Below are 20,816 nucleotides of genomic sequence, written 5' to 3'. Positions count from 1 at the left end.
GAAACTATAAGAATTGTCTAGAAATAAATAATTCTTATGGATTTAAAATAATAAGACTAGCTGAATAAAAAGATACATTAAATCACATAGAAATTACTTCGATAATGATAGTACTGATTCTATATATAAGACCATTTTTTATACTAAAAACTAATTTTTTATTATATAAGCGTATGTTTGCAGTATATAACTTGCAACGTCTACATACATATATATATATTTTTAAATTGGTTTAAAAATCCACTTTTATAATTGTGATAGCAGTACTAATAAAATATCAGAACACGATATATTCATAAAAATTGTCCATGGTGAGCGTTTAAATACTTTCGCGATTCACTGTACTTCGTCCGCCTTCCATATACCTTTACAATCTTCTCTGAAGCTGTCGTTAACGGAGGCAATCAAGGCGGGTGGAACCAGCTAAAGAGAAATGCGAAAGAGAAGTATAATCCGACAAGATGACACTGTCTGGGACATTCTGAAACTCTCCCAGAAAATTGCTGCCTCGTTGCTCGCGTGTTGCTGCTTAAAACCACCTCTATTTGCATCTTGATCTTTCGTTAATTTATTCGACAGCGCCAAATCGACACGCTTTCGAACACATCGAGCGGTATCGTCGTTTGCGAATCTCATTACGCCGCTCAACGTTGCTGACGGCTTGCGTGCTTCTATCTGACGTACCGTTGTCTCGATGGTCCTCGTTTCTTCTCCTCGAAATCCTAGGAAAAAGGCAAACCTTCTTTCGGAGACGCTTGTTCGCTTGACTTTTCGAATGAACGAATTGAACGTAATGTAACGTAGAAACGTAGTTGGAATGGAAACAATAAAGAAGAGTTAGGAAACTCGAAGCATCGGTAAAGTTCGGGGAGGATGATAGTCCACGATAAAAATGGAAAAATTTGGAAGAATCCTAGAATACCGTAGTGACGTGCACCATATTTCTCGATGATTATTATTCTAGTAATTTTTAATAAATAATAGTTATTTGTCATTTATCTGTAATAATTTTTTGGCATGAAAGCTGCAATATAATAGATTCTATATTAATGATCTCCCAACTAGGGTTCAATAAATTCTTAATGCACAAAAGTAATTATACGGAAGTCTGGATATCGAGAAGTTATATATCTGAGCAGACTCAGTTAATTCCATGCTTCCGTCGTCTGAGATTTCACGCGAAACGAAACGCGCGTCGAATAATCCGGTTACATAGTACGAAAACTTCTTACGACGGGTGGGGAACGTAACGACCGCCCGGCATCCTTGATAATTGCGTCCACCCCACGCTCTCAATTTATTATTTCCTTCCATGAATTCGCGTTCAAAACCGCAGCTTCCTTTTCCTCCATTCCTCTTTGAATAAATTTTAAATTGTTAAATGGTTAATAGAATAAAATTAAATCGTTCGACTACGAGCAATACGATCGTGGAAACGCGTCTTTCGCGCGTTAAATGTACAATTGTACACAAGATTATTTAAACATTTACCATAAACAACTTTTACATAAAACATTTTGGAATTTGATTAGCATTATAACGAAACATAATTGTCACGATTATATTGGTAAAATTTCAAACTACTCTGAAAATGAATATGGAAGTTACAAAATATTTATTGCAAACATATATTTATTAAAAAAATTAGCATACAGTATAAACATCTATTTTAACATACAGTCAGTGTTAAAAATGATCTCATTGAAAATATTAAGGCTTATAAATATAATGAATAATCGACCGTACGTTTTCAGTAAATATTCTATAATATTCTACAAAATTTCAGACTCGTTTCAAGTTTTATCAACATAATTACGGTAATCGGATCTCGTTACTTGTGCTAATGAAATTATAAAGCGTTGCGTACAACATACACAATATACTCCTGAACGGTTTCTACAAGTGTTCGAATACTTTCACAAACCATTTGTATAGCCGTAGAATTTACGAGTTTCTTTCGGGTCTACGAACGAATTCGCGTTTCGACGAAAACGATAGGTCCGAGAAGACAGCAGAGGGAGGGGCCACTTTGATTCTTTTCTAGCGGCGCGGTAGCGGCGGCTGTAGATGAAAAGGCAAGCTTATTGTAACGCGGTACCTAATTTCGGTTAATTGTATATTATTACGACAGGCTCGCTATCCACGGAAATTTGCGGGCCGCACCGGGCGTGTGCAGGAACGCGGACGAGCGTCGACGTCGTCATAAAACGAGCCGCGTTTCGTTCTCGCCGATCGGATCGGTCAAGCCGCGAAAGCTACCCGTAATTGAAAAATGAACGACACCCGCTAAATTAATGGCCTGATATTTATCGTGCGAATTAACATGAATCGAGACCGCCTAATAAATTGCATACCATGTTATGATGTACGTAATATTTCCAATCTTTCCATTCGGCGAAGGTTCGATAGTCAGGGACCGATCGCAGCGGTACTGCTTTATGTACGATCGTTTTTCATTAATCGCCTTGTAACCTTCAATACATGGTTGTAAAGAAACGTCAGGATGGTGTGGATACAATTTATAAATGAAGATTAAAAGAGAAAACGTGATAAGATATATTCTTCGAATTTTGCAGAAGTGAAAGATTTAAAATTCAATGCACAGTATCAAAATATCCTACGTTATCAAAATTATTGTTTTATTTAGGTCTAAAGTTAAAAGTATGTTTTTATCACTTTTTCTAATATTTAAATGTATATTACAGCTATTAAAATATTTGTCTGACTGTACCATAAGGAAATCGTTTGATAGATTCGAAGATATGAGCCCTGTAGAAATAGACGATAAATTTTTTTGTAAGAGATCTTGTAAATTCCATTCTATACAATTTCACGTTCTAAAACTTTCCACGATTGCATTAAAGCCGTATAATTAATCAAACTTACCGAACCAAAGAAGAGTGCAATGGAACACTTCTCAAACCTATCCTTCTCCAAACGAGCGACTATGTATTCACCAACGCAAGTCCGAAGCAACCTGTACATCGCGCCAGCAATTAACTTCGAACATACTGCAACATCCACATGCTCGGTAATGGGCAAGTGGGTTCGATAGCGAGCGCGATTAACGGGATAGCGGGAGAGCACACGAAGACCAAATTGGGAATCGTCCAGCGCGTAGGAGTTTCGAAGAAGCCGAGCATCTTCCCTCGATGCTTGCGCATCTGCATCTTCGGTTCTCGTTCCGCGATTTTACGACGTCGATCGTTTCTCCCCGTGTTGTCTCTTCTCCCCTTGCCTCACCCTCGTTTTCCCCTTCTCGCATTCCATGCTAATTGCAAAATGCGACTGCGTTTTTGATGCACGGAAAGCGAATTTACGTGGTCTCGACTGGACGCTGGAGCTTAGCTTAGTCATCGATATTTCCGACTATCGTTTCTAGCTGAATCGAACCAAAGAGGCGATGCACACGGTTTCGCGTGTGCGTCTTATTACCCATGGTGTGTGCAGCCGCAGAATCCGGCGCGCAGGATTCGCAGGGTCGTGGGAAACGTTCACCTTTCTGTTCGAACGATTCGCTCGCCACGCAATCACCGCGAGGCCCCGACAGTCGATCTTATCTCGCTCGGATTATCAAGTCGTCCGCGCGCGGCTGTCGGCCGGCAACAGAGATCGCCCGCTGGAAAAATGTTAAATTGATTTCTAAGACGGTGGCCTGTTGCTGTGATGCGGCTGTGATACGTCCTTTCCACGAAAGGAACGGCGCTTGTAATTACGTTTTTTGTAATCGTCATTGGTCGGCGATAGAGGCAAATGGTTGGAGATGTATGTACAGCGTGTCCGGTAACAACTGGTGGTACAACGTAGCGATGAATGATTCGGTGAAATAATGTTTTTGCGCGTGATACTTCGATTTCGACGAAACTGATTTTGAAAACCGGCTCTGTACACGTGTACTAAAACTGCTGTTCTTGCTATTTCATTATCTGCTTCTTGTCATTACCACTACCTCACCAATTCTGCTATGATTACTGGGGCACCCTGTATACTTACATGTTTGTTAAGGGTTGTAAGGTTTTCCAACCATATGGTTCTACTATGGAATCTATCGGGGGGAATCGATCGATATCACGCACAATTGATTTTATAACATCGGCACAGTCGAAGACTATATCACAGGAAAAACGTAATACGTGCATTCTTTTTTTATTTCTTGATATCGATGGCTTGATGGTTAAAGGGAAGAGAACTTTAATGTGACATAATTGGTAAGGGGAAAATATCGTAGGTTTAATGATATATTTTCTGAAAGTAGATATTTTTGTGAGAAATAATTAATTAGCAGATTTTTTATTTTTTATTCGATCTAATAGGTAACGGGGCATGGCTTCAATAGATTACGTAATCTGGTAATTCAACAATTCATATTGCTTTCTTCTTTACTTTGACAATTGATTCTAAATCCTAATTGAATTCCTTTTTTAAATCTTGTACGTAACATAGAATTTTATGGAGATTTATACGATCTGCGTTCGATTATAGAATTATAACACCTCGGTTATGACATATATATATATATATACCATTCAGGATGCGTACGTTTTACGTTCGTTTCTAAACTCCTCCATTCAACTACCATTCACCTTCTTTAGTCTGTAAAATCGATGTACAGTACTCTTGATGGTAATCGATACATCGTAAACTTGGTCGGGCATAACGTTTCGAAGTTAGGATCCACGAACCGGTTCCGTTCAAATTAGAGTTGCGCATCATTCCTTGCGTACCTGCATCGCACATACAACAGATATTATCCTTTTTAGTTTATGTATATATACGACATTAAAAATGTTGCAAGGGGGAAGATATATGGAAATAAATTATTTATTTTTCAGGAATTAAATAATCGTATATCTGGACAATGAAACTGAGAAGTTTATAATATAAGAAATTGCTCGGTTTTACTTCTACGAGGTTCGTACAGGTTTACTAACAGGGCTAACGTACGCAATACAACGGTCTATTTTAAGGTTTGTGCACACTTCTACCAAACTCTGAGACAATGTCACACTTTCAAATCTGAACTTTTTCCAGACGACATTATCGGCGCGTCTCATCAGCCGAACCGGTTTACTTTTACCTCGATCAGTTTGTTCGATAAATCAATCTCACCTCAGCCGAGGGAACGTCGTCTGCCAGGGCCGAGTTCAGGCTACCTGTCGGCGGATGTTTCAATTTGTAATCGGAAATATCTACATTTATTATGCGATTCCAGGGTGTGCATTACATCCGGTTGTCGCAGATAGCAGGCGGTGGTGACCAATGCCGAGATATTAATCATCGCCGATTTAATTCAGCATTATCAAACCAGTTTTCCATGAAATCGGCATGCAAACGCGATTAACTTCCTGTCAATTTCGTTTCGTCTTCGTAAGTCTTGTTTTCCTTGCTTTTCTGATTTTTCTTTTATTCATTGTTCATACGCTTTTTGGATGTCTTTAGGGCCTCCTAAAAATAAAATTATACGAGAGAAATCTATAATCTACAATTTGTGACTTGTCAATTTGCTGATATCATTAATTAGTAAATTATCCTGCATGACGATCAAGATCACAGGGCTGTGTGAAGTTGACGTCCGGTTTTGACGAATCTGAAGAAATTTATTATTAAATATGACGATAATGATCCGTAATTGTAATGATGTGGTATAGATGATACATTGTAATAGTGCTTTTATACTACTTGGATTTTTCCAATTTTGAAATTATTTTAATCCTTTGCACCCGAAAGGCATTCCGTGCTGCAACTCCAGTGGCAAACGAGAGACGACAATCCCTGCTTATGCTAGATTTCGACACCTGTAATTGATGAGAGTGTAATATTGGTTCGTAAATTGGTTTCTTAGCTCTTTGTGTTTTTTGTTAGAAAGTGTAAAGTGTTAGACTTTAAAATGGAGATAAAATATTTAATCCATATCCCTCCGAAACTATGATTCTGACAACGTCTCTGACGTTAGTTCAGATTCGACGAAATTAGCTCAAATGAAGATGTACTTGATTTTGAACTGTTGAAAAATGAGATCAGTTATATTCAAGAATGCATCTTGGTGATTGCTTTACAAATTAACATACAAAAAAAAAATTAATATTACAAAATCATATTTTCAAAGATGTAAATCATTTTACGCTAGCTGTAAGACACGCGCCGCTTATACGCTAAATTATCCGGAGTAGCTGTTATGCCCGACCGAAAAAGTCCTCGAGTGCAGAGGGTTAAAATTGTGCTAAAACTTTTGTACGGAGATGTACTTATTACTGATGCAAGAAACTTCTCACAATTACAGAAAAAAGAAATGCGAATGTAATCGCGGCCTTAATCGAAAGGAACTCTGCCGTCATTGCTCGATTTCGGCCGCGCAAAAATAAACAGACGAGCCGTGCCGGTTCGAGTGTAAGCTCGAAGCACCGTGTAATTTATCGCAGCATTAATTTCGCCAGATTTCACGCTCGAACGTGTGACTTTATTGCTGCGCGGGACTGGGTCATTATGCGGCTCCGGTCTGCACAAACTTCTCCTTTTAATGCGGCCAACGTAAAGTATACCAACACGATTCGAATACCTGTACTCGCGAAGAAGCCTGATTCTCTGTCGTGCGAAATTTACAGGTGTGTTTTGTGAAGTTTAAAGGGTTATCTTATTGGAAGTACGAGTTTGTCGAGTTTCAATGGGAACATAGATCTCTTGAAATGGGAAGCGAGGTTAATTATACTCTTATTCTCGTTGCATTCTTCTACTGGTAGTAACATGTGTAATTAAATCCAGTAGTAATTTTATCCCTTCAACAACGAGCGACGCATGTACGTAACACACGGCCGGATTTCTTCGCGTGTTGCCGTTTGATGTATGCATATAACACACATCGTGCCGTAGTTGCGTTTAGGCTGTTTTTGTGTGTAACATGTTGGTAACTAGGATAAAATATTTATATATCAAGCTGATGCTAATGAAGAAAATAAATCTTTTAATAATGTGATTTTTATCAGGTTGATAGTTGTATTAACGCATTTAAATCCTCTTCTAAAACTATTATCCTTACAAGGTTGATATAAGTATTATGATATTTGTTATTATTCTTTGATCTGACGGTCATGATCATATTCATGAAGGGTTAAGAATAGTTTCTGCTTGCACGCAGACAGTGTTTTCGAAACCCGGCTTGGATTTATTTCAGGATTGCCATATCTCTCGCGAAAGATATTCCTACACGTATTTGTCAAACAGGAAATCTTTGAAACAGGGAGTTTTCGATAAGAGCGTTATTCTTCTTTTCGCGCGTTATCCTATAGATTGCAGACTTCGAAGTGCTTATCAATAGGAATGTACTATTTATGTATCTTTTGTTGACAAACTCTCTGGGCAGTCAAAGAAGGGAAGAATCGATCTAAAAGCTTGGTCAACAACTTTATCTCTTACGGTCCACAGATTGCAGGAAAACTTTACGAAACGTGAGTGCTAAAATACGATCGTTTAAAAAAGTATCTTTTCCACTAAAAACTAACTCTAATAAAAATCTGTCCTTTGCAAACATTGATTTATTCACTTTATGTTTCTCATACATATTTAAGTACCAGAATATACATATTATGATTATCACAATGTGATATATACACAATTTTATGACATGCAACAGTTCATATAGGATATACCCACGTGTTTTGACAGATTCTTACAAATCTTGAAATCAGTTTGGTAGGAAAAATATATTCCAACATATATAACGATTCTGCTGATTTTCTGCTTTCAAAAACTAATGGCTATTTAATGAGAAAAAATAATTATGTAACATATTCTGCTAATAAACAATGTTTTTGCAGTGCCACAGTATTGTTGTATATTACACATACAAATTCCCATTAAAAACACAAGTTTCTTAATTCCACGATATACACATATGTTATACATACTCATGTGTTTCGAACTTAAAACCGTACACTAACAAATCGAGTAGATTGTATGTTTCTACAACAAACGACCAGTGGCTGCAGCAAGAGTCAACCTTGCTTTCAAGTAACTCTTTCCCCTTATCCGACACCTATACTTTCCCAACAAGAAAACCTATCCATTCGGTATCTTCCTATCGATCCGTCACAATAAACCTTTCTTCTTCCCCCAATTATCCGGACGTAATTAACTGGCGACCATCTTTCATACGTCTCGACGTCGAAATATTACTATGGCGATCTCACTTTCACCATAAGTAACCATTCGACGAAAAAGAGGTGGAACGCCGTATAATTCCGTCCGGACGAAACTCGGGCTGGTGCACGATTCCGTGGCATTGTTTCGAACCATGGATCCGCTTGAAGGGGAATCGTGATCGTTCGTCGTACTCTTTGCTTCTCGAAAAAGCCAGCCGGACGCGCGGCCGAGAAGATATCGCGAAGCGGAGAGAACATTCTGCAGCGACGTCCGTGCGCATCCAGGCCGAAGGTTAACTCGCCTAACGTTCGAGCAACGACGGAATATAGATGCTCGGTACCGTTCGCCGCTTCATTTCCTTGAGTTATGGTCAATTACGGCTGCCTTATCTTGCCTGGTCTTGGTCCACGACTACCGTCCCCTGGCTGCCGCGGACAGGGATAATCTACTGTCGGTGTACCTTCTGAGAAAACGTTCAGCTCACTTCGAACAGTGGTACCCTTTCTACCTATTCTCACGTATTCAACTTTCTTGATATGTATATACGATATTATACATATGTAAAGAATCGTTTAGGCTTAAAAGAGTTTGATGTAGGCGAACGCGTTAACTGATTGATTCCTTCAATGAAATGTTGGGATATTTTGGGAGTATTAGGGGAGGATTTACACGATTCGTGCATATGAAATGTGGCTTCTTTTTAATATTTAGGAAGAACAATTGTTATGCTTATGTGATTTGATACATTTTTCCAATGAATAAATGATTTCGTCTATCATAAATTATTTATTGTATCAGTATTATATTATGGATTACTTATCATGGATTTATGGAAATTAGTATTTTAAGCTGCAGAATTAAAAAATTCATGAAATGCAGTTATTACAAAATTTATTCACATTTATAGTTTATATAAAATAATTTATGTCTTAAAAAATTGTTTACGCAAAATAAACAATGTCTTTTACTTTTCTCAAATGCTAGATTTATATTTCTAGCCACTTCTATCGTACTTTTTTCAAATTTAAGCCCATCTTTAAGAAGCAGGAATATTCTGGTTATTCAATATGGATGATATAATCAGGCTCTGCTGTATTTATTATAAATCTTCCTAACACTGAATATGTTAAATTGATTCAATAATTTGATAGTGATTTATAGTTCCTTCTTTAATGTAATTAGTAATTAACTATAGATTGAAATCTAATGGATAGTATTTGTTCGTCAAATTCAACTTTCAAAAAAATTAAATTTCATATGTAGTAACTCTGTGATTTTCGCGTAAAATTATGTTTGACGTTTTCGCAAGAGATAGTTCTATTGGTTACTCTGTAATTTTCTTCATAACATAACCTGTATCTTGGTTTGTGATGCGGTACTAGTGTACAGTTGTGTTAAGTGGGTTGTACCCTGAGGTGATCGTAAGAATGAAGACGATGAGGCTTGGAGAAACTGTAGCGGAAGGTATCTCTATACATAGCTATATGCATATAGCATAGTTAATATGAAAGAGGAAACAATCTGTAAGATTGGTTTCATAGTTGTGTCTCATTGAATCTAATGAAATTTCGAAATGATTTATGTAATACAATATGGAAATAAAAGTTTTCTATGATAAATATTTAACAATTCTTATGAGTCGGTGTATTTAGAAAGCAATTTTCATGTCTATTTCTATTTAAACTCGGTATGATATCATATTGCGGAACAATCCAAGATTCTTGAACACTACTGGCTGATAGTTCGCTTCCTACTCCACTTGCATGCGATGCGGCTAAATTTTCGTCACGCTTCCGCGATCGTCGAGGGTTTAAACGAGATTGCAACGTGAACCACGATAAGCTTCAATTTCGTTCGAGGCGTTCGAGGCAATCGAGATCCTCGTCCCGGCGTGTGCTTTCGTGTCTGCTAGCAATTCGAACATCGCGCGAGGTTCGTGTCGCTCGGGCGTAATGAATGGCCATTCGCCAAGTTTTCCGTGGAGAAACTTTGTTTATTGAGAATTACATTACGGAAATGATGCGCGCGCGGCCCGGCCGTGGCGAATCCGAAGCTCACCGATCTGCTAAACGAATCATTCCGCTTGCCTACGTCTTGCTGACTCGCTCGAAACTTTCTTATCGAAGGAATTACGCCTGCGATCAGTTTCTAAAGAGGAACAGTGTCGGTCGAGGAGGTCCAGAAAGCAGAGAATTGTATTTGTAAATCATACACGTCGGTGCATATTCGAATATTACACGAATTTTTACATTTTTGATTTCAAGTTTATTTTATACCTATTATCCGCATATTACACGAAAATTTTATTTTACGTGTGAAGTGTCCTAGGAGAAAATCGAATAACTTTACCTGTATGTTTCGTAGATCATTCTGAATCATAAAGGTTATATATGCTATGGTTTCTGACTCACACGTTTTCGAAATAATTGTTATTTTCTTTACTTAAGGGCTTACTACATAAGGTGTAAGCTGAAAGTTAGAAATAAAGTGTTTCTAAAGGTGGACATAAAGGATTAACAGAAACAATACGCAATGGAAATGAGGGCGTCAGAAATTAAATTTGTAGAAGACAGTGACAACGACCATTAAAACTTTGAATAAATATATGAGTGGAGGATCATCACTTTGAACACTTCCTTTAAAGGATAAACTATTGTTCTATTCCGATTACGTAAACGCAGAATTTCTCTTGTTAAATAAATAAACGAATGGATCTCGAAATCCATAGTCTATATAACTTGTTTGATTCAGAATGATTTACGAAACATATTGGTTAGATTATTTTGTTTCCTCCTGGGACACTGTATATGCATCGGATGGAAGTTCTTTGTTTCAAAGAACACATGGTGTCCTGGAAAGAATAGAGTTCCCTAAGGATTTGTACGCAAGCTCATGTTACTTGAAACATGGGATATATAAGTTTGAAATTACTTGCACCAAGGTTATTCGAGTTTCGAATTGACACTTCATACCTCGATAAGTTTCCAACTTATCCCTGACGGTACATCATTCCACTGACATTTCAGCAACGTTATAGCTAGCTTCATCTGAGGCCCGTACTGATATTGATACACGTCTTACGGTTAATCATTTATTTCAGGATATCTATGCGCGCTTCATGGATCATTGATCACTGGTCGGGGTCTTTAATTGGTTTGATCAATTAAAAATGGGAGGGGATCGGTTGGTATACCGGTTAAATAATGGCTCGTACATTCATAGCTTTTATTAAGACGTTTCATTAGCTTCATACATCTTTTTTTGCCTCATGGCGAAACATTCTTTTGTGTTTGTCAGTTCGATTAATTGAAAACTACTTTATATGTCATGGTGTTTCTTTAGTATTGTTTCACTGTGCATTGCTTGTATACAATCAAACTTTTCCTTTTTGTAATTTGTGCTGAAATTTTTAAAGGAGAGCTTTCATTACAGCTACTCGTAATATCTTCTTTCGTTTAGGTTACAATCAACTTTTTAGGAAGATTCTTTATTAAATTTGAATTTCTGTTAAAGACAATTGTCTTTCATTTAGATTAGAACGAGGTTACATATATTCCTTCGTCATGTTCTTAATTTTTTAAATATCTTACTTAATCCTGCACTACAAACGTCAGAATTTTTATTTCATTACCACAATCTACCGGAGAATTTTAATAACTTTTGTATATTTTCAATTATAATAGAAAACGTTAATAAACAAATATTGGATGTCCCACTAATTTAGTCCACTTGAAATATCTTCGTTATTTCAAGCAATACGCGAAAATGTTTCGAATAAAAGTTACAGGATTTAAAGGAATACGTAATATGTGTAAGAAAGACAGAGAAAAACGCAAAGCGGTGTTCTTGTGCTTATGTTGACCGCCATTTATACGTTAAATATAAGTAATTAAAGTTAAAATATGTGCTAAACTGATAGTTTTTCGACATAAATATGTTAACATTTTTTTACAGAGAATACCGAGATGGGCCGATTAACGTATCAAAGAACATATGATTCCACTTAAAAAAAGAGTAGCCTTCGTATCTTCTCTACGTAACCATTTGTCAAGAAACCACTATTATCGTATTATTTATTCCCCTAAATCCTACGGTTTTTATTCGAAACATCTTTTCTTGTTCTTTGAAATAACGAAGATATTTCAGTGGACGAAGTTGCTGTATATATCATTAAACGAAATAGAGATACGCGAAGTTCGTTATAAATCGATACCAACAACTTCTACCTGTCTCACTTGTCTCAAAAAATAACGCAACATGTTCTCTTCGTGTTGCAGGTTTCTACAACTGTGAGTATCTTTTACGAATCTCATCATGCAACGATCTAACGTGGAATTCCCTTTTTCCAGCGTGTTTGCAACAACCTGGCGATTGGAAACAAGCAAGATGCAACGATATATTTATTCGCTGGAGCACGGAACTATGGAGTACGGTACGATGGGTCGTACGAAGGAAACATTGTCTGACAGTAACGTGAGTTTTCGCAACTTGTTACCAGTTGGATCGGCTACGGTCGACTCGAATCCTAACGGGTAAAATTTACATTCGCCTTCTACGCTTACAATAACGCGGCCGTCCGTAACTCGGCTTACGCGATCCGTCATGCACCGACATTTGACGTATCGTCGTCTCGATTTAAATCGTTCATATTAATTGCGTGTAGGTGTTTACCGTTAACTGATTGTGAACGAGATTTAGCACGCAGAGTATCCTCGCATTCTCCGTTGAATTATTCCCTGAAATGAATAATTCCGCTTTAACCTTTGCTCTGCGGTATTCGACTGTGGTTGATCGCTATTGCGGACGTGTTCACTGATCGACTTGGTTTTAATTCACTTGCCGTTATTATATTACCAAATTATATATCACAGCTCAAAATTATGTGATACATATAAGAAAGATTAATGATCGCTTTATTTGATTCTGTGTAAAAGAAACCTGCTTGTATCATGCTTAGATTACAATTGGCTAAAGAGCTACGAAACTACAATTTGAAGTACTTTTTCAAGCACCCATACTGATGCGCAAATATTTTAACAGTTCCATGAAGCATAGCAAATACCAAAAAATACCGCAGAATATCGAGCGCCCACCGGTTCCATTTAGCCTGTTCGAAAAGGAAGAGCACCGATAGAAAATGAGTAATCGTTTTCCCATATCGACGATGCATCACATTCGAAATGTAGAATACACGGTAGACTGTCACGCGCGAGTTATAGATGAATTCCGGTGCAGCGGCAACGCGGAGGAAATCTCATCGGACTTATTTTTCGCGCGATCGATTTATACAGTTCAACCGTGTGACGCGACATCCGTGACAACGCGACAGCCACTGCTTGCGACACACGTCGTATTGTCCGCGTTCGGCCATCACTTAATCTTGTTTTACCCGTCGAGATCTCTCCTCCATCTCGTACGTTCCGCTTCTCTTCCTCTGGGTCGAAATAGCCGCTCGAATTTGTTGCCCGTCATACCGTTTAATTCCTCTAGCCACCGGAACGGGAACGGGAAACGCGAGTTCGCCACGTCAGACTTGCTTGTCAGGGAGCTCGTGTACGAGAAACACGTCGTGTCGTCTTCTCTTTGTAGCCTTTCGAAGTTATAGCTATGTGGTAGTTAACGATGGGATCAAACACAGTAGAAACTTCCATATGCGATGTAATAGGGAGACAAAAATGGTCGGATAATGGAACGATCACTTTTCTGATTTCAAACTTTATTTGTTCGCGTATATATCGGGGAAATTGCTAGTTTGTTTTAATATCTAAGGACTTTGTATTCGTTTGAACCCGAAACTGCATAAATTTTTTGAGTGAGAAGTTATATTCTCGTCATTTTTGTTTGCTGTTTATGCTATTACACATATAATAATACATATGACATTAGTATCTGTAACAGAAATAACCATTTGTTACTAACGGATATTTTGTTCGGATAACAGGTTTGTTCAGATATTAAAATATTTGGTAAATGGAGGTCCGAATATAGAAGTGCTTCTCTCTATATATTGAACCGAATAAACATATTAATCTCATCACTAATAACGGTTGGGCAAATTAGCGTCACATGATGTACTTATGTACGAAAAGATCATCACCATATAGGTGGCTTGACTCAGGCTTTCAATTCTCTTCGTATATTATACCTATTGTGAAATTACGATTACTTCCAATCGTATAATTTTAAAACAATCTCAAAAATCTTAAATTCAGAGTTAAATACATAATGGTAGGTTGCCATAAAATTAAGGAGCTATAATAAAAACTTTATTGTTATTCTCCATAAACGGGAAGATGAATAACCAGAAGAAATATCATATTTTATGATAAGTGATTTTATCGATCCTGCAAATAATAAGTGTGTTCCTATAATAACGGTAATAACTCGCAATTAATTTGTCGTTTGAAATATCGAGTGGTGTATTACAATTCTCGTATCTGCCACTCGTCATTCTTCAGGAAAAATCACCCTATCTTTCGCGCAAGCATTCGACGAAACGTAAACGTCTTAACCATAAAGTTAGCAAGATTAAACACAGGTTCAATATTAGTGTCGTAACCGAAACTACTTCATTCTAAGATTTACTCGGAACAAGCGTTCAAAGCCAGGTCTTCCTTTACGAACGCGGATGATTACAGCCGAAAGGGTCCGAAGGCGTGTCCTTCCGATCCCTTTGTTATTATTAAATAAACAAATACGCATCCTTCGGCGTAATCACTCGTATTATTTAAATTACACATTTGGTTCACGTCGAAATTGCTGAACGGAGTTGTCTGCCGGAGATAATAACCGGCGACTTCGTGTTTATAAATGCGGCCATTAAAAGTAGGCTACAGAGGGGAACAAATTGTCGGTACATACCGAGAGCAAACAACTGGCGACCTCGAGGTCTCGAAATACCAAGAGTCGCCCTGAACTCTGCTCCCATTTTTTCAATTTACTACAGATATTTGCTTTCCAGCGAGTTATTAGTACGAAGGTCGCCCAAGGTCACAATAATTTCTTAATCTAATGGTTCGGTTGTTCATATGTAAAGTAGCGCTCGTTAAGGTAAAATATTCATGGATACTTCACGGTCAGATCTGTTTGCCAGTCTGAAGTTTCTCCTTATTCTGGCATCACAGAACGTAACGAGTTGTTTCAATATCGTAAAAAGAAGAAGCGAAATGTTACGCTACATGGAACGTTGTTAACTCGATGAAATATCGTATGTATTGATTTTTATATCGCGTTTAACGCGCGTGGAGAGGTGCCGGAAAAAACTGGTTTCGTCCTCGCGCACCACTTTCTGCGTGCGCACGCAAATCGAAGTCAACGCGCGACATGGATAAAATTTAAATTCATTATGCGGGCGTCATGCCAAGGAGAATCGTGGAAATCGACATTTCTGAGCTTCTCGAATGTTCGCTTTTGGTATTAAGTAGAGTGAATTTTTTTATTTGTATTTGATATAATATATTGTAATATTGCTTAAATAAAATAATAGTAATTGTATGTAATAGAACGATAATATAATAACAATTTACAATCCAATAAATATCATTCGTTGAAAAATAAGGATATATGCAAATAGTCACTTCCAACCTCTGTATATTCAAGAGATTAAAAACTTCGATGTAGAGTTAATTCACATTCTTCGATTGAGAGGTTAACGTCCGTCCTATTATTTTTTTCCTTTTCCGGATGTTAACCTCAAGATTATCTGTGTACTTAACGCGTCTGTTTTTTTACCGACGTCACTTCGCGAACCATTCTAAGCTATAAAAGAAATGTCGAACGCAATAAAACGCTGCGAGCCATGTTCTCGCGAAACACACACTATCATGTACTTACCACGAAACCCATTTCACTAATAAAGCTTTGATATTCTATTCCGTCGTACGAATAGTCTTTACGACCACGTTAACTATCCCCTTTATTACGTCTTCCATTCCCTATAGTCGTTACGTTCCCTCACGTCAAACTTGCGTTTCCTTTTCACTTAAACTCGCTATCTGTGGAAACTTTCGACAGTTTCCTATCAAATTCGAGACAATGGAACGAGCGTGATCCAGTAAATTCGGACGCTTAACGCGACAAGTTCTCGAGAAACGATGACGCGACCGTCGAATAGCTGCCATTCCGCGGAAACACGGCGTGGTATGGTCTAAAATAAGCGGACAATAAAGAACCGGATAATCTGGATATATCTGCGGTGTTCTCGATGCAAACGAGAAGCCTCGCTAAAAGCAGACTCGAAGGTTTCACGAATACCAGGATCCATACACCTTGCGTGAGATTCCACGGATTAGGTCGTTCAGGCTCGTCGACCAGAGTCTGTGGGAGTTTGTCACTGAAACGAGAACGTAAATCTTGACTAATTTTCCTTCAGCGTCGATTAACTCTCTAATTTTACACTTATTCGTTTCGCTTCCCTATGACGAGTAATGGGGGACTTTGCTTAGGAATTTGTCGCGATTTTCATACGAAATGACTAATTGTGGCGTAGATGGAGAATATCGCTTGAAAGAAAAATTCTCAATATATTATTAGAAAGCAGATGTTTATCTAAATTCGTATTTCATTGATGGAATTAAAGTAAAGTTTTGTTTCGCTCGTAAACCTAGTTGTAGTAGTAGTCTAAGGATCTTTTGTAACCTTCATAAAGAAGTATCTTATACATCTTACATATTCTATAAGATATTGAAGATCTTATCAATATCCCATATAAGATACTGAAGACACAATATAATGATACAATATAAAATATATTATGAAAGATTACAAGTATCAAATATTGAATACCCATCAAGCCTTGAAGACCGTTGAACACTGTAAAGCTTATTAGACTTTCAAGATTAAAAAACTTACTAGATTTTCCAGATTTATTGGAACTTTAATATCGAGACTTTAGCGTCGAAAACTTATCAAGACTTCCAAGAATTTTAAGTATCAGATTATATTCGAAGTACTTTGAATGTTTCACTGCATTTATTACACATATTCGAAGCGATCTGAAGCGTTTTATTACAACATGTAAAGTAACAAAGCAGAAAATGATAATAAATTGGAACAAATCGGTGTTCGTTAAAGCGTGTCGAATTATATCAGAATAGCTACATTCTCCGAATAGTTCCACCATTCAGTAATCGCAATATACATAAAATCTTCACAGGAAAGAATTACTAAAACACCTGTTCCTCTGAAACCACGTACATACATCAGCACTCAAATAAAAAATAAACCAAAAAGAAATTAACGCAAAAGAATCTAGCTATTCTGGCGATTGTTAAATCTGGTTCACTAATTGGACCAGGCAAAACAGGCTCTTATATGATCCATACCTCCGGAACCTTGCATCCAGTTACTCGATATCGGTTCAGCAGGAGAATCCCGGCGCCCGAAGCCATTAACCCGAGCATTCAAGTGTTCGATGACTCATCAAAGACACTATGGAGGCATCGATCGACTTCCTTTTTTCGATCGTGACCAGGTGAAACGCCATGGGGCTTGCGATCTTGCGAATTTTACGACGTCAGATCTCACGAACATCCAATCCATATCCAGAACAGAACACATACGTAAAAAGATAAGGATTGAAAGACAAAAGGAATTATATAAAACTAACTCAAACCTAACCTGCATTTAAGAATATCAATAGTATTTTTATGAATATCTGGAAAACTAAAATGGAATTACTTAGAACCATGAACCTGATAAATTCTACTTGAAAATCATTGGAATCGGTGAGATATACCTTGATCGATTATGATTACTAAAATGAGAAAAAAATGAGAACAAAAAGAGAGAAAAAGAACGGTAGTCTGGCAGCTGCTTGTTTTATTTGGTTTTATTAGCAAGGCGGCAAGTGGTAGTAGTAGTAGGCAGACAGGCGAGCAGCACTTTCGTTTGCCGGCAAGGCAGAATCGCCAAGGGTCGCGCGCATACGCACAAAGCCATATGTCATGTCCGACCGTTTAATGGCCTTTTAATACTACCTCACGACCGGCACGTATCCCCACCCGCAAGGTGGCTCGAGGATAGTGTATCCTTTGAATAGGCGTCTCGAAGGTGCGTCTATAAAGGTGGGCCGACGCGACCGCCACAGAAAGTCGTGCCGCCACCACTCGCCAACTCTCCCGGGATTCCTGAGCGTCTGTGTCATCGGTGCGGCTCCTCGCAACCTCGTAAACTCCCGGCATTAAACGCCGGCTTTCGGCGATGAAACGGAACGCCTCAAATCGCCAAGAATGTAGACCGTTCCTGGAAATAAAGTTCAACCAAGGGAATCGACACGCTTTGCTTTTTACAATTTCAACAGGGACTAACCTTCTGACGTTTCCTCCTTGTGCTTGATCGTGCGAAACGTTAGAGCTGGTTTTATTGTTTCGTGAGTTTAAGTTTCCCGTTACAATTGTTAATTGGAATAGCGGGAATCTTTCTTGGCATACGGAAGAATTTCTTATTAGCGAAAGGAGATTTTTGGGGATGAGTTGTTCCAGAGAGATTTAAGAAGGAATTCCTTTTTTGCACAATTCTTTATGCAGTTTAGATGTTAAATGTATTTGAGGAATCAAAATGAATGATATCTTGTTGAAAGATAAATAACACCATAACCAACAAATATGTAAATTTATAGATTCATTAAAAAAATCTCATATACTGCTAACAAGGGGATGGCAAGAACTGCGAAATCTGGAATGAGTTAGCTCTATGTGCATTCGATGCTTTAGGTTGATGATCGAACAGCTCTCTTTTTTCGAAAAATTAGTACGGCTTTTATAATGTGTTACTTTATAAATTCTTTCAATATCAAATATTTCAATGAGCTCTTGATTATTTTTATTTATTTAAATATGCATTCTTCCATATTTTTACAATTTTGCGGGTGGGCATTGCAATAGAAATATTTAAAACACAAGAGATTGCTGCACCGAGAACATAATTTCTCGATTAATTTCTCAAAAACAAAGGACTATGCACTCAAATCCTTTAGGGATCCTGTTTTATCATTAACCTAAAACATTGAATACACATACAGCCAATTCATTCGAGATTTCACAGTTCTTGTCATTTCCTTGTAATTTATTTAAGTTTATTTGAACCATAAAAGTTTATTTCATTCCACACGTTTCAAATAAACACGTGCGTAGCTGGACGAGTTTCGTGCTGTTTTATAGATCTCCATTTTGATAGAGGAATGCAAAAACAACATCTAAAAGCAGGGAATCCCATGATACAAATATACATCGCTTTATACTGATCCCCAAGTTTGTCTCGATTTCCATTTCGTTTAAAATTCTTCTTTAAAATATTATAAATATGCTGGTTCACAAAAGTATTTGCACACTTACCATAAAAAACCTTTACGTCCGTATGTTATATAAAATATTTTGAAATTCATTAGTACATCATCAAAATCATAAAATCATAGTAGTGAGACGTAATTGTCATGATTATATTGATAAAATTTAAACCCATTTGAAAAAAAAATATATATATGTATATAGAAGTAACAGGTACTTACTGCAAACATATATTCAATAAACAATTTGTGTTAATGAAACTTTAAAGTATGTCGTATAACATACAATAATATATATTCATAAAAGGTGTTTACAAGTGTTCGAGTGCTTCCGTGAGCAACCACACGTTTGAAAACATGTAGCGTTAATATTATTCTCGGTAAACATCTGCTCATTCAGACTCGGAGAATAAATATTTTTGCTTATTTCTAAGCAAACGCAATTCTTTCCTATCTAACGTAATATTTGCACGTCAAGCAATACGTTGCTATTTCGAGGGGACGCACCATCGTTCACTTTGGACTGCAAAAACGGCAAGGTTCATGATGCATGTGGTGGTTATGATCAAGGGGGAAGGAGCATCGAGTGGCAGCCTTTGTCCTCGTTGAAATTCCAAAGAAAGCGAAATGTTGAACGGCGGATAGCTGTTTTGCTTGCCTCTAGCTGGTTAACTTACTCGTCAACGAGTTCGGTTGCCCACTTGAAGACACTTCCGACATCGAAGAAGGGAGTGTCTTTCACTGTATAACGTGCCTCGAGGACTCTACCGTAGCCTGTTTAATGCAAACATATGGGTTCGTTTGTTCCGACGGACATATTCTTCCAATTAAGTAAAAAGACCTTGAATCTCGCGGGAATGCAACCCGATCAAACGCTTTTAAATATTCATTAAGAAAAACGGATAAGAAAACGGATAAAGGATGCTATCGTCCGATCTCAGAAGAGATTTCTTCGTTCCTGCTAAATCTAAAAATAGTTGTAGGGCGGACGAAAAAATTACTTTTAGCGGACGTCAAACAATTAGTTTAGATTCGAACTATGCCAAACTTGGTTCATATTCTCGAAAATCGTGTCGAGTATTGAAAAGAAAGTCGGTAGCTTTAATTTCATATTTCGAGATCGTACAATTTTACATAATATATCTAACTTTTTTTCAATCACCTATTCTTTTGTTGTTACAACAGATACTAGTTACTAGATTCGTTTAACTGCTAGAATTTTAAAGAAATTACTATAATTATGACAATGTATTTTTATTCCGTCCTTAATTAACAATAAGAGACCTAATAACAATGAATTAATTTAGCGAATACTCCAAAAAGGTTAAACTAATTTTCGTTTCATTTGTACTTACAATCCATAATTTCTTTTCTTCGTTATCTCTTCGTTATCTCG

The 20,816-nt window shown here is 37.4% G+C and overlaps 1 protein-coding gene across 1 annotated transcript in view; it reads left to right on the top strand.

The window, feature by feature from the left end:
* The first annotated feature begins 12,395 nt into the window (after positions 1–12,395).
* LOC132910483 (uncharacterized) overlaps positions 12,396–20,816 on the top strand; it is a 177,541-nt gene continuing 169,120 nt past the window's right edge. The window contains exon 1 of the mRNA XM_060966219.1: positions 12,396–12,609. Within this exon, the coding sequence (XP_060822202.1) occupies positions 12,451–12,609 (159 nt within the window). The 5' untranslated portion in view covers positions 12,396–12,450. The remainder of the gene's footprint in view (positions 12,610–20,816) is intronic.

Source organism: Bombus pascuorum, chromosome 9 (assembly GCF_905332965.1).
Source record: "Bombus pascuorum chromosome 9, iyBomPasc1.1, whole genome shotgun sequence".
NCBI lineage: Eukaryota > Metazoa > Arthropoda > Insecta > Hymenoptera > Apidae > Bombus > Bombus pascuorum.
This window is presented reverse-complemented; position numbering and strand designations above follow the sequence as displayed.